This window comes from Zonotrichia leucophrys, chromosome 10 (genome assembly GCF_028769735.1).
Source record: "Zonotrichia leucophrys gambelii isolate GWCS_2022_RI chromosome 10, RI_Zleu_2.0, whole genome shotgun sequence".
Taxonomy (NCBI): Eukaryota; Metazoa; Chordata; class Aves; order Passeriformes; family Passerellidae; genus Zonotrichia; species Zonotrichia leucophrys.
In genome coordinates, this window is record NC_088180.1 from 16,580,367 (window position 1) to 16,595,355 (window position 14,989).

General features: G+C 41.6%; 2 protein-coding genes across 4 annotated transcripts in view; both read right to left on the reverse strand.

Annotated features, from left to right (window-relative positions):
- LOC135452172 (protein FAM169B-like) overlaps window positions 1-14,989 on the reverse strand; it is a 39,616-nt gene that overhangs the window by 2,022 nt on the left and 22,605 nt on the right. For all 3 annotated transcript variants that reach the window (XM_064722024.1, XM_064722022.1, XM_064722023.1), the window contains exons 6-8: window positions 8,243-8,425; window positions 5,756-5,884; window positions 3,052-3,122 (exon numbers count right to left, since the gene is read on the reverse strand). In XM_064722024.1, coding sequence (XP_064578094.1) covers window positions 3,052-3,122; window positions 5,756-5,884; window positions 8,243-8,425 — 383 coding nt within the window. The remainder of the gene's footprint in view (window positions 1-3,051; window positions 3,123-5,755; window positions 5,885-8,242; window positions 8,426-14,989) is intronic.
- On the reverse strand, window positions 26-2,086 carry LOC135452307 (crooked neck-like protein 1). Its single transcript, XM_064722275.1, has one exon. It carries the CDS (start codon window positions 2,084-2,086, stop codon window positions 26-28), a length of 2,061 nt encoding a protein of 686 aa, XP_064578345.1.

Genomic DNA, 14,989 nt, shown 5'->3' on the forward strand with positions numbered 1-14,989 from the left:
AAAGGGGTGGGAAAAAAACAAGCTATTAAGTCTGGCTTTCATCAATGTCCTTGTCGGGATCCATGGCTGCCACTTCGCTCTCCTGCTGCTGCTTCTTCCAGAGCTTTGCCATAGCCAGGAGTTTGAGGTTGGGCTGATTGGCAGCATCTTCTGGGAAAATATAATCATAGTACTCCTCCCATCCAGCATCAGACCCATCTTCAGCCTGCAGCTTTCTCCTCTTCTTTATTCTCTCAGGCATCAGTTTATGTATCCTCTCCTTAGTGGCAGGGGTGCCATGCTCCTCCTCGAAGCTCCTCCAGGACTCGAGCAGCACAATCCTCTCCTCCTTGTCCTTGCAGCTGCCCATGGCCTCGTTGGCCTCCTTGTAGACCTGCCGGCAGCGCTGCAGCCTCTCCTCCTGACCCACCAACAGCTCAAACTGGGCCAGGCTGATCCACACCTTGCTGTGCTGTGTGCGCTGCAGCAGCCGCCGGTAAAGCCTCCTGATCCTCTCATACTCCTCTTGCTCCATCTCAAAGTCAATGTAGGATTTCCAAAGCACCTCCGGCATGTCCAGGCGGGGCTGGTCGATAGCCAGCTCGTAGATGGCCCTGGCACGGTCAATGTCCCCAAGGATGGTTTCTAGCTCAGCAAACTTAATCCAGGACGTGCAGTTTTCTGGTGCAAACTGCAGGAATTTTTCATACAACTTTCGGCAACGGTCAAATTCACGCAGCTGTAACTCCAGCTCAATGTAACCTTTAAACAGTTTGGTTTTTGGACATTTACCTATGGATGTCCCCAAAGCCCTTCTGGCAAGCAGGAGGTTTTTCTGGCGAATTTCAAACTGTGCATACAGCAGCCACATCTTGGCAAGTGTAAACCTCTCGTGGGGCACGAGCTCAAGGCATGCTTGGTACACCTGTCTGGTTCGCTCTGCATCCTTTGCCTCCAGTTCCTCATAGAGTGCATAGTTAATCCAGAGGTAGATGTACCTCTTCCAGAGGCGTTTCTCCTGGATGGGGGGCATGTTGGCGATGGCTCTCTCGTACACCTCCCGCACGGTCTCGGCATCCATGTCGCTCTCCACCAGTCGCAGGTAGTCGAACCACGCGTCGTAGTTGTGGGGGTTTGCCTTCACCTCCTCCTCATACTGGAATCTCCTCTTGCTGACAATGGTGTCCTCAATTCCCCTCCTGTCTCCAAACTTCTTCTCAAAGATGGTGTAATTCTTGAGGAGATACTGGACATCCTGCTTTGGAATTCTATCCAAGGCATACTTGTAGATAATCCTCACTCTTTCAAATTCTTTCTGGTTCTCCTCAAACTTGGCAAATGCCACATACAAGTGCTCATCCATGTGCTCCTCCCCAAAGAACTCCACTGCCCTCTCATACACCTTCCTGGCATGGGCTAAGTAGCTGTGCTTCTCCTCAAAGCGGGCATACTTGATCCAGTTCTTCACACTGGGGTGAACAAGGACAAATCTCTCATAAATGCTTCGTGCTCTGTCCACCTCTTTGTATCTGAGCTCGAAGTTGATGTAGGAATGCCAGGCTTGCTCCTCTGGCTGCCACTCTATCCACTGTTCAAACACCTGGCGTGACCCAGCAACATTCCCCAGCATCTCCTCCATGTACGTGTACTTGTACCAGAACTGGCTCACCCTGGGCAGGGTGGTGATGGCCCGGTCCCAGATGTTCCTGGCGTGGTTGACCTGGCGGTTCTTCATCTCCATCTCAGCATACTTCAGCCAGAGGGTGACACTCCTGTAGTCCACATCCAGGGCACGCTCGTAAATGGAACGGGCTCTCTGGATTTCCTTCAGGCTTTCCTCCCATTGTGCATACTTTATCCAGTTACTGATAACAGTCCTGTTCTTTCTTATGTTATCTTCAAAAGCCTTCCTCTTCCTGAGTTTATAATCATTTAGCTCTTCAACATCTGTGATCATCTGCTGCGGAGGTGGTGGGAGAAGCTCGAGTTCCCTCTCCTTTGCCTCTCTCAGAAGCTGCTCTGCTGTGATTTGAACTTCAGCAGGTGCCTTGTTTTTCACCTTTGCCACTCTGGGGATGTGCTGCTTCCCAGGCTCCATAGATGCCATCTTGCTACCCTGGCCTGTAGCTCTCCTCTTCTCACAAGATTATTTGCAGCAATTAATTTTAAGTTCTTAACTAGATCCTATAATCTTAACTGCAGCAGTTCTTTAAAGTTTAGAAATAATTCACTCACAAAAAAAAAAAAAAAATTACTGCTCAAGCAGACAAAGGCAGAATACAAACTGACACCTTGTGGGTCAGGGTGCTGGCAGCAGTCCAAATAAATGGTGGCTGCAGCTCTCCAGGAGTGACAGGTGTGGTTCTGTTGTAGCACTGATCCTGTAGATGGGTGAAGTTTCCCTCTGAAGATCCAGTGGTGGCGTAGAAGTGTCCAGTCCTCCTCTGGGAATCCAGTGGAAAAAGGCTGCCTGTGGTACTCCAGGGCTCAGATTATATCCAGGTGGGAATGCCTGGCTCCTCCCCCTGGGCAGAGCATCTCCCAATGGGATGGTGTAATCTTATCAGTCATGCGGGGAGGCTAAATGGGCCATTAACAGAAGATATCTCCTGGAGGGAGGATGGGTCATGGAAGAGATAAAGAAAAACTGTCCTACCTGGTTTTAACAGATGTTGATAGAATACACCTGGTTACATCTTGCAGTGCAATCTAAGACAGTTAAATTCTACTTTTCTATGTTGTAAGATATATAGTTGTTTTCTTTTAAGAGATAAAACAACTCCAATAAAACAGCTGTGATGAAACAATGACAAACACCTGTTTGTGGATAAAGAAGATACAGTGTGTTCATCCTTGATTTTGTCAAAGATTGTATTGCTTGTTACAATCTCTGCTGTTTTATCTTCCATAGATAAGACAGAAGAGTCAGTGATGATTTTACATTATTGCTGTTGTTGATTGTAAGGTGTTTTCCTTTGTTTCATTTTACTGTCACAGGTACATTACTGTTTAGAAAGGGAGAAAGGCACCAAGGGAAAACAAGGTCATAAGATGGCATATTAGTTACTGTACCTTATTCATCTGGTCTAATTGTCTGGGTTTAGTAGTTGGAGTCTTCTCCATACAAGAGCCCACTTCAGCTTCTGGAGAAGTTGGGGGAATATTTTGCCACAGAAAGAGATTAAAAAAGAAAAATATTATCATATTTGCACAGCTATTTCCATTTAAAAAAACCACCAGAAAAAGCCACCTGACTCTCACCTACAATCCCTCTTGCCTTGTTTTTGTTAATTAACCAAATCAGATGGCACCATGACACTACCACAAAAACCTAAGCTGAACAACTACACTAAAAACAAACTGTCTGTGGATCTTGAAAGTGCTGCTAAATAGATAATCTGTTCTCCTCTTACACCTAGAAAACCCATATCCCTTTCTCCAGAAAATATAGGTACTCTGACCAATTCTGATAAAGAATTACATGCAATCACTTGAAATTTATTTTAATTCTTCTCAGCCTGCTTGGTTCTGCATTAGCTTCACATTTACATGCTTTATGCATATTACTAAACTACTTCCAAACAGCTCTGTTCACTGCCTGGTAGATTTAGCAACCACAACCAAACCATGTGAAATGATTTCTGTTCCTCCAATCAGCCCCAGAAGAGAAATGTCATTATGTTCCTGTTGCTGAGACTATTTGATGAAACTGAATCTCCTACATTTTTCAAACAATAAGAATTAATTCAGAATGAATGACTGCAGCCATGTGTGACAACATGCTAAAAAGGTTGATTTTTATAGATATATGTACAGACAGAAATGTGTGTGTGTGTGTGTACATGCCTTCATGTGTATCTGTGCACATCCAAACTGAAGTACCAGCTGCAGCAGAGGGCTGCAGTTTATATGAACTGCCACTAGATGCAGCCACACCACCTTGCAAAATTGAATATTCTGACCTCAAGATTACAGAAACCTGTTTTGGAATATGTATGACTGTAGAATTCCTACAAGAACATAAATGGTATTCAATCCTGAGTACTGGTGTGGGGAAAAAAATACATAATATGAGCAAAATATTCAATTTTTCTTCTCAGTAATTTTGTTCCAAAACACAGCATTGCACAGCATTGCAAATGTCAACAGGAATCTAAGAAATCAGAGCAGAATAAGACTTGTCTATTTTCACAGTTGTTGCCATAGATCCTGATTGGAGCTGACAATATTGAATTACATTGTGTTTTGCTTTCTGCATAACAGAGAAAGTAGGAATGAAGACCTTATTCCCAAGAGACATCCCTAAAGATAGAATCATAGCATCATAGAATAGTTTGGATTGGAAGAGACTTTTAAAGGTCATCTAATGCAATCCCCAGCAACAAGCAGGGACATCTTCTACAAGACCACGTTGCTCCAAGCCCCATCCAACCTGACCTTGGACACTTCCAGTGATGGGGCTGTCACAGCTTCTCTGGGCACCCTGTACCAGGGCCTCAACACCCTCATAGCAAAAATTTATTTCCTCATATCTAGCCTAAATCTATCCTCTTCTAGTTTAAAATCATTATCCCATGTCTTGTTGCAACAGGTCCAGCTAAAATCTTTATCCCCACCTTTCTTAGGGTCCCTCTTTAGGCAGTGGAAAGCTGCAGTCAAGGCAGTTCCCCAGCCTCATGTGTATTTTTTACTGACAGCAATTCTGGTGGAATGATATTTCCCCATTCTTTGGGTCATTCATCTATTTGTTTTTCTAGAAGATGGCAAAAAGAAGAAAGAAAAAAGAAAGCATCTTCTCCCCCAGGATCTGCTGAGTTTTGATCTGATCGTAGTTCTGTTCAGTTGCCATTAATAAACTTCACTTAGCAAGATTAAAGGTTTAGCTGGTTTAAAGCACAAGGAACACAGATATAATGGCTTCAGAGGAACCCAGCCTAGGGCTAAAGTCTGACTGAACTCTCCTGTGGCTGCTGCAGACAAGATGAAACGTGGTGTCTCAACAGAAGGTTCCCGAGCCAAAACAGAGCAGGATGGATGTGGGAAGGCATGGGAGAAATTTGCTGCACTTCCAGAAAGAGACAATGTGTGCCCTTTTTTTGGAACCCAGTGCTTATCACAGCTTGTGGGCATGCAGCAGAGGGGCCTGCCTGGGTCCTCCAGCCACCTGAACAGATTACATCAACAAGATTCCCATATGAACCATGAAAAGGTTTCCCCATTGTGTCGCTATCTTCTGTGAAGCAGGCAGAAAATGCTCCCAAGCAAAAAGGATTTACCCTGTAGGAGAGTACTTGGAATCTTCCAAAGCCCATAATGAAAACCTTTGTGTTTCCATCCAAGAATGGTATTGGCAGCAACTGAAGGTAATTAAACACACTGCCCACTGGCCATACAAATTTTTTCTTTATAACAATTTCAGAGAAACAAACCCCTGTCTATAACCCAGACAATGTGTTGTGCAACAGGGATTTTTTGGGCTAACTTCTACCCTGCTCTAAGCACACTGCAACAGGAATTCCAGCCTTTTTATGCCAAGGCTGTGCTTTGTTCAGGATCTCTCAGATGCTCTGTGGTTCCATTTCATTACCTCGTAATTTCTAAGAATTGTCCTGTTTACTGTGAAAAGATGAGGAAACTGGCCTGCACACTCAGTAGTGCCTCCATGTGCAAACAACAGAGACATCACCTCTCCATGATCACTACCTAACCCTTGGTTACATTTCTTATCTTTAGAAACTATAACACAGACAAGTTCACACTGCTTGTTTTAACTCACTTCCTGAAGGGGATGACTCCATCTGAATTTTTAACCAGATATTCAGTCGCTGGCTCCAATCTCCTGGTGCTTCCACTTCCCACAGTCGCTTCTGCTCCTCAGGATGAGCCTGCAGGAATTTCTGGCATACTGAAAGAAGAAACCAAGGGGTAAAAGTATGAATGAGTGAAAAGTATATTGGAAGAGGGAGCATGTTCTATCCCGGAAATTCTCTCAGACCTACTTTCATTAGTTCCTTCAGAAATCTTTCTTCTCCCTTCTCGTCTTCCTCCTCTTTGTTTTAGCTGGGACTTTTACGAAAAGTCTATTTGAAATGGCCTAAACACTCATGAGTGCATCCTACATCTGCTTCAATCTAGATTATTTCTTTGTGAGTGCAGAAATAAGACTTGAAATGATTTGCTGAGCACCTTCTACTGGCACTGCAGCACAGAACAATGTGCAGACAATCAGTGGATTTCACAGCAGTGTGGGGTTTTTTACCCTCACTACTCTGAAAGGAGAGGGGCTCCTCTATCTTCCAGCTTTGGCCATTGAGAATGCTACTTCAATTTCTGTTTATAAAGAAAAGCTCTTGCTTCAGTTTGGTTTTGGGCCAAAGTCACCCTCCTTTTCACTACTGCTACCCTAGGCCCCATTGTTAGGTTCATTTATTTCTTTGGATGTGGAAAAAGAAGAAATGGGAAGAACCAAGGGAAAAATTACAGGATACATGTGACAGGTGTACAATCACCTTTAAAAACCATATTGCCACAGATGCCTACCACTGTCATTACACACACTGACCATCCAAAAATTTAAGTCTGCTTATGTTATCAAACTGAAGTATGTTCTATTTAATGGTATCCTTAGGATGTGTGCAGTGTCAAGAGGAGGCCCACGCTGTAGAACAAACAGTTCAAAACTTTTACAGGGCATTTTTCAACTTCCCTCAACCACTATGTTATCAGTTATCAGTTATCAGTTGCATCAACTGCTCTAAGATAGTGATCTGTAAACAACGAAATTACTGTCGTTCTCAGTCCATTGTAGTTCATCATACTACAGAATGGGTCATTTATCTTCTACATTCAGTTGAGCTTAACAATGGGATGTCGAAACAAAAACCCTAATTCTGGTATGTAAACATTTGCCTTACACTAATGAGCAGATCGAAGACATTAATTTTATCCAAGGATATCCAGACCAAATTATTCATTCCAATAAAAGCTACTAAAACTAACATATATACTAGAATCCAGGTAACTGCCACACAGCTTTTTCCTTCCTTCTACGCCTCTACAGCAGCTTAAATATCATGTCCATGTTAAATAAACTGTCCACAGCTTCAGAGATTTCAGTACAGAGATTTAAAGGTTGCATTCATTTGTCAAAGCATGAAAATGTGGTTCCAATGAAATTAAAAACAGACAGTGACTTCAATACGCTCAAAATTTAACTAAGAGTATTGGTATTTTTATAAAAGTAAACCTAATTAAAACATGATGCAAGTCAAATTTATTCACTACTAGCTCTAAACTTAATTGAGACAAAAGCAGAGTCTTCCAACATATTGCTGGTGTTAACACATAAGAAATGCAGCTTTCTCCTCCATGCTTTCTAAAGCCCTGAGGTCTGCCAAAGGAAAAATGGATATTATTGGGAGAAGAGAAGGAATGCTGTCAATACCATTCCCTCCTGAAATCACAAGTAGCAGTACCTGCTCGGGTGCTTTTGAATACATTCAAGGGCACACAATAACCAAGAGAGAGAGCAAATGGGGCCAAAATTTTGTTGACACTTACTAGAAAATAACTGGAAAGCTGTAAGTCAATCAAAACATCTCCCCAAAAATGATGGTGAAGACTGCACCACACAAAGAGCAACTTCAGAAAAAAAGTACTTTTCTAAAGAAGACACTTTTATAAATAACATGAGCACGGATTTTTTTCTGTGAATTTTACTAGCAAAACCAGAGTTTTGACCTGAAGACAGAGAAGATATATGACTACTTTGTGATCTTTTAAAAGTGACAAATGTTCAAAGACAGTTGAAACAAGTATTGATGTAACTGTATGACTGAGTAGAGCCTGGGTATTTGGATTATTAAATGTAATTTCTTAAACATGCAAGATCTACCAGAGCATTATGTGCACAGTGTGGGCTTGTCAAGATCTTATGAGTCTTTTCCCTGTGGTGTCAAATAAAATGTGTAAGTCCCTGTCTAGGGCAATGACATAGTTCTGAGAGAGAGCAGTTCTAGGAACACAAACTGTCAAACAGGCACCATGAGTTTTGTGCTTCTTGTTGTCTTACATAAATATTGGCCTACCTTTCCACAGGAAATTCCAGATGGCTCCAGAAAAGAACCATTTGCAGGCAAACAACGCTTCAGTTCAGACAAGGGCACTGAACTCTTACACAGTGAGGACAATCTTCCCAAGACCATATTGAAAATTATACATTATACATGACCCTCACCTAACGTGTCCACATCAAAGGATTTACCTTGATACATGGCAGCAGAAATAGGGCAGCTGATCCCCAAGGCATCCTCAGCCAGGAAAGACTGACAGAAATCATGCAACATTTTCATCCCTAGGCCACCTCTTCTGTACTTTCTCTGGACAAATATAGTATCCAAAACTGGCAGCAGGTAACACTGACTGGTTGTACCACCACACAGGCTCCCTGAAAACAGACAGGGAAAAACACATCCATTTACAAACAAAATTGGTATTGCTGCACTAACTGCTGTGTGATTTCAGCCACATACCCAACACTGGTACCTTTCCACAGGCTGTGAGGATGATCCCAGCTGAAGTGTATTTGCACAGACAGTAAAACACTTTCCAGGAGGATGATTTTTCCATGAAATGGAGAGGACCTGCCTAACGTGGCTCTCACCAGAGTCTTTTCCAGAGTCTGATTCTTCATCACACTATCTTGGTACACAGGCAATGCATATAGGAAAGCTCACTGCAAAGATTTAAATGGTCTAAAACCAAAGAGATATAAATATTCTGAATGTAATGTCAGTATACTCCCTTAAAAAAAAACAACTGAGTTGTGCATTTTAAGAAAGCACTGTTAGAGATCCTTTGTAAGTCACTCCATTTCTACTGAGTGATAATTTATCACACATGTAGGTGCTTCTATTCCATCACTTGAACTGCCACTATCAGTGTTAAACCAGGGGTTTCACTCAAGGACAGTCCTTGCTAACAAACACATTAAGTCAGTTAACTGAAATCACGGGGTCATGACATAATGCTCTACATGTGGACAAAATACAGACACAAGCATAAGCCTCCAAAGTATTAAAACTAGTTCTCAGTGAAAATTGTCCAAAATAACCCCAAAACACAGAATGAAAGGATTTATTTTGCAATCACAAACTCAAACTGGAGTCAAGAGAGAATTGATTAAGAACAGACATTCAGCATCCAAAATTTTGATGTTCACCCTAATCAACCTAGGGTCCTATTGCTGCATGCAGAATACCCTAAAAATAGAACTTCAAACTACTTTACAGCATAAGCACTCAGATCTGAAATTAATAACCAACATCAGTTCCCCAACCACCTACATATAGGAGAGGGTCTCCATAGAAAAACCTCATGGATTTATTTTCATTTCTAGAAAATATTTATGAAGATTTTATGCTGCTTTTGAGCACATGGCAGGTTAAATAAAAATGGGTATCCAGACCTTTATAACAGAAAATGGTTAGATTTTCATACTTTGTTGCTTAAGTCTCATCAAGACTTCTCAGTTTATCTTTCTTACTACTTCCTAGTGGACCTGACTCAGTCTAGTTTTCAGTGTTTTGAGATGTGAAGCTTTCATCACCTGACTAAGACCTATTTCACAGTTTTATCAATGTCCTGTTGAATGCCTGTTCCTAAATTCCAACAAAAGACTTCTACTTAACAGATCCTTTTATTTATTTTTTTTTTCACATTCCCACAACTGTCTTAAACTGGGGTCTATTTCTGCTCCTCCGGTTGGTGCCCAGCACCTTTCACTGATACTGGACAGGCCTGACTTTTACTACTCTCTTTTCTGGATGCCAATCCAGCACAGCATACATGACTATTTTTAATTCTAGACCCTGCTTTGTCAAGCTCACCATTTAGCAAGAATCCACGTCTGACAGACTGAGCCATACAACAAAAGTGTGTAGCTACATAACCACCCATTCACATCTTGATTAAGCTTGGTTCACTCCTGCTTAACCAAAGTGCATGCTTAACTTCAAACACATGTTCCAGCACATTGTTGGAAGAGGGTGGGTTGTGGTGGTGTTTATAACCTTTCAATATTTGTAACACATGATGGGTAGTTACTCTTTTTGTCATGAGCCAAAAAATTGAGTATATCCCCGGTCCCATTGTTAGCTGCCAACCCAACAGAGATGTCAAATTCCAGCAGAATTGCACCATACGTTCTAAGGGATAAAATTTTTCTCATGAGGTCTTTAAGAATCCCTGCATGTTGCAAGTGTTCTTTTAAGTATATTATTATCTCATATAGTCTGTCTCCTATAAATCCTGAGGAGAGTGCTGTGCAGCAATCCCAGGAGCTGAGTGATTTATGTCTGAGCTCCTAATTTTGTGTTGAGAAGATGACAAAAACTTGTCATGTCTAAAGGCACTGTAAATAAAGAAACCATGAAGCCATTCTTCACCTTGTCCCTGGGAAACACATTAGGAGAGTCACAGCCCACAGGCATTTGAAATAAAATAAACAAACAAACCAACCTTTGGAACAAAGGCCACTTTGTCCCTGTTTCCCATGAAATAGCACAAGGTTACTGTTAGCTCATGGTGGCCCGGAGGTGGCCACTGGGCCCTCACACATTTGGTTGGAACACACAGACAAAGTTTTGAGGTGAAGGAGGAGACAGGGAAAATAAGGGCATTGGTGATGGAGAGGGAAGCATTCATGCAGCCTGCCCTCTGAAAGCCTTTGATCTGCTTGGTTAGGTCACGAGTGCCAAATGACCAACTTAGGAGCCAGCAAAATGGCAAACAGATATTACAAGGGCAGGAAAGCAGACAGCCATTAGCATTCCCAAAGAGCCACAAACCAGAAAAAAAAAACAATCCGGTCCCCACATCCAACAGACCCAAACAAAACAAGGTTGTGCACACTGACTATTTCCCTGCTGAACAACTTGGCTTGGCACACACATGTTTGGACAGGCCTGAGCACTTGTGTAAAGGGTGGGGAATATTTCTGCAGAGCAGAACCCAAGGTCAACCCATTGTGTGAGTTTGTATGTGAGAAGGCGAACAAAGGTTCTGGCTTCAATAAAATTAAATGAATTCATGTCTGGACTGGTATGTAGTCATTTCATTTTCATTACAGCCAGAACCTTCAATCCGCCTCAGAAATGCACATTAAAAATATTATTGCTAGCAAACAGAGGGAGACAAAAGCAATTATTCAACAAGATTTCAGCTAATTGTCTGTCAGGTTATATTCAATGCCGATTTTTTTTTTTCTAAAAGAAATTGATGTAATTGATGAAAAAATCAAATCCTGTTATGTTTTTAAGGATCTCTTTCTACAGGATAGTACCTGGGCCACCAGTACCAAAAGACATTTCCAAAGGCTTGTATGAAGAAAGGTATGAAATGAATTTGAGCTCAGGAAGCCACTTCCAAGGACCATCTCTAAGGCTCTAGTGTAGGAAAAAAGCAGAGATAGAGCCAGGGATGCTTTTTTGCCTAATCCATGTCTGCTTAAGAGTTTTTGCAGTCAGGTGTTCCCAAACTGTGACTTGTGGAGCATTTCTAAAGAATGAATGAGAAGCCAACAATGCACTCACTCCTGATACACCTGTATGTTTTACAGCCTTCTCAGAGGACTCTGTTTGGTTAAGGCTGGTTTGATTCACATCACTCCAGACTTTTACTACTAAGATTTGTCAGGAGGGAAGGGACAAGCTTTGACAATCTGACTCTTTTGTTTTTCATACCGCAGACAGCTTGGTCTGCAGCTGGGCAGCTCATGTGTGTTACAGAGACAGTAATACATAACAGTAGGGAAAAAAGAAGGTCTATAAAAAAGGGATTTTGTTCTGGTTTGTTCTTAAAAGCACTAAGACACTCCTGGCTCACTGCATCCTCCAACTTTCTTGTTGATTTATTTGCATCATGAATCTCCTACATTCTCCTGGCATTTATGTGAAGGTGGTAAAGTCCATTTTCAGTAATTATTAGTCCTCAGTAAATAAGAAAGGAAAAACTTTCAGGGAATTACATGGTCTCACTGCACAAGAAACAAGTGTCAGTAACCGTGGTAATTAATCCTACATCACTACACAGAACACATTCTTTCTGAGGTTTTCACACATAGCATGAAATAAACACTTTAAACAACATAAAACAGATCTCAAACCCCAAGTATCAACATGAAGGCTTTCTGCAAAATATTTCATTTTCAGGTTGCTGCCTGTGGAGGAAGGTACAGGAAGAGGGAACTGTCGTTTCCCATTGTACCTTTAAGTAGCTCCATTTAGTGAGGTCTAACTGCTCCGCTGTCTGATATGGAAGCCGCTGACATAGATAAAATTGGAGACATTTATCTTGGCACGTGACAAAGTGTCTTATCAGCCTCATTAGTGGCTTAGTACATCTCATCAATCTTTAGTATACCCAGTGGTAAATGCTGCATGCCTGTCATTGGACAGGAATAGGCACATTCCAGAGAGGCCAAGTTGATGATCTGTGCAGTCATGAATAAATTTTGCTTTAATAAAGGTGTCTAATGCTCAGGAAAAGTGATAGCCTTGAAGAATGAGACTTCTGTTTATCTATACAACAGGTGCAGGGTGGCCAGTGCCAGAAGTGGCCAAATTGTCTCAAAACCTTGACTTGCAGCAGTTACTGCATCTCTGAGCAAGGAGGGTGCTCGAGACCATCTGTGCCTCTTTAGCTGGACTATTAAAAGAGATCCAGCTAAGGGTGGTCATAAGATGGATGGAAGCATGGAACTGAACCAAAATTACCGAGTTCACTTTGTACAGGCCACCTAGGAATTGGCAAATGGAAATGACATTACAGTATTGCCAAGATAGTTAATTGGAATCACTGAAGTCCATTGAAAATTTAGTTTGCATAACGACACATTAAATCTGTAGCAAAGATAGAACAGACTCACTGCTCCTTGGTCACCACTTCTGTGATTCACCCAGAAGACTTATGTTTGAAAGAGCCATGCTCCACAGACCTTTTCTGGCTTATTTGCCTCCACTGAAGCATGTTTTTTGTCATGCTATAGATAATGAAAAATTCACAGATGAGAAATACAGTTGAATACAACATCAATATGAGAATCTCAATTATCCAGTGAAAAAATCATACTGGAAAGAATGGTCAGGCAATTGCAGGGCATGGAAATAAAGGGAATCAGAATCACATGGTGGGCACAAAGGAAAATATTCTTTTCCTAGGACAGAGGTCCAGCACAATATAAAGTCCTGTAGTTAAGCTGCCTCTACTAAATGTTCTGACCAGGACAGCAAAAGTAAAAAGAACTTATGATTTTAAAAAATTAATTATGAAAATATGTAAAACAATCTTGTGAAATATAGCTTCTGAGTGAAGATATTTATCTTAGTCTGTTTTGGGCCTAATAAATCCAGGGCTCTTCTAAAAAGGAGAGAGAATAGAATCAGCCACAGCATGGTTGGTATGAAATCGAAATCACAGAACTTCAGAAAGAGGAATTATTTTCTAAATGCGTACATCAAATAGCAAAAAGCAGCAAAAACAATCAGCTTCAAGCTTCCCGAAAAGGCTTTGGCAAAAGACTGCAGCAATTTGTGACACAGGCCAACAACTAACAAATATAACTGCCCAGAGAAAAAAAACACTGGCAAGAAAAGGCAGATGCTGACAAAGCTGGACTTGAAGGATTTGTATTTTATGTGGACCTGGTTTAAAACCAAACTGTGACTCTCAACTTACTCAGAAACAGTTTCAACTTGGCTAATACTCCACCCATAACAGACTACTGTGCACATTCATTTCACTGGAGCATGAATCATTACAGCCCCTACAAGTGTTTCTTTCCAAAAGCTTTGCTCAGGAATATTTATGGACTTAAAGGAAAATGCACTTGTGTTTGGCATTACAAACCAGTTCATGAGCATAATCAGAGACACAGACAGGGCTCCTTGATCAGAGGCTGAGTCCTGATTCCTCACTGACGGTGCAGCAGCACCAGCACGGTGCTGTACAAGCTACACCTCTGTGTGTATCAGGATTTTTCCATCCCAAGGAGCAGAACATCTCTTGTTGCTGGCCTTTGGGACTGCAGCAGAGAGGCACCTTCACAGTGTCCTCTGGAATCCAAAACAACCCATCTCTCAAGCTGGGCTTTTTTCTCCCATTTTGGATGGAGGGCTATCGAGTCCTGACTTGGGCAATATCTTACTTCCAAAGATCACACCTTCTCTGTGTTTAAACTGCTGGTATCAAAGTGATTCCCATGAAACTTAAGCACAGGCTGGTAACCAGCTCCCACATGGGGGCACAGGCTCAACTGCAAAACTGGAATTATTCCAATTAAGCCTCTTCCACTCCAGACTGGTTGACAGCAATTATTTGCATTAATACAGACTCTGTGTTTAATAAGACCTTTACTAAAGTTAATAAAGTATCCCTAAAGAATTAAAACACATTTTCTTTTCTATGCTACTTAATCAATTAATTATGAAATCAATTAATCATCATCCTTTAAAGTGGGAGTACCACAACTGCATAAAGCATTCCAGGAGTGATCCAGTGCACACACTTTCCTCTACACAACCCAGCCACTGCTCCTCACACATCCAAAGATCCTTCCTCTTCTTGGCACCACCAATTCCCAATATGTTTATCCACTGGGAACTGCACTTCTTTTTCAGGTATCATTCTTTCCAGGATGCAATTCTCCATCCTGTGGATAGGCCCTACATTCTTTGTTCCTAGATGTACAACCTCCTACTTGGCTGCATTAAGCACATTTTATTGGAGTAAGCCAGTACCTCAGATCAGAATGGGGCTTGGAACTATCATGTTTAAATGAAAATAACATGGATGCCTTCCAAATTCTGGGAAGGTTTGTTCCCCAGATTAATTCTGAGGGAGATTTCATATAAAAATGTAAATGAGAGCCAGGATTATTTATACTGAAAGACAAACAAAAGGATTACATTTCTAGCCATTAGGAACCAGTGGAAATGTGTCTCTAAAATGACCT

What these genes read in the sequence shown, in the direction of transcription:
- LOC135452307 (XM_064722275.1), bottom strand. Translation starts at nt 2,086, where the DNA reads ATGGCATCTATGGAGCCTGGGAAGCAGCACATCCCCAGAGTGGCAAAG.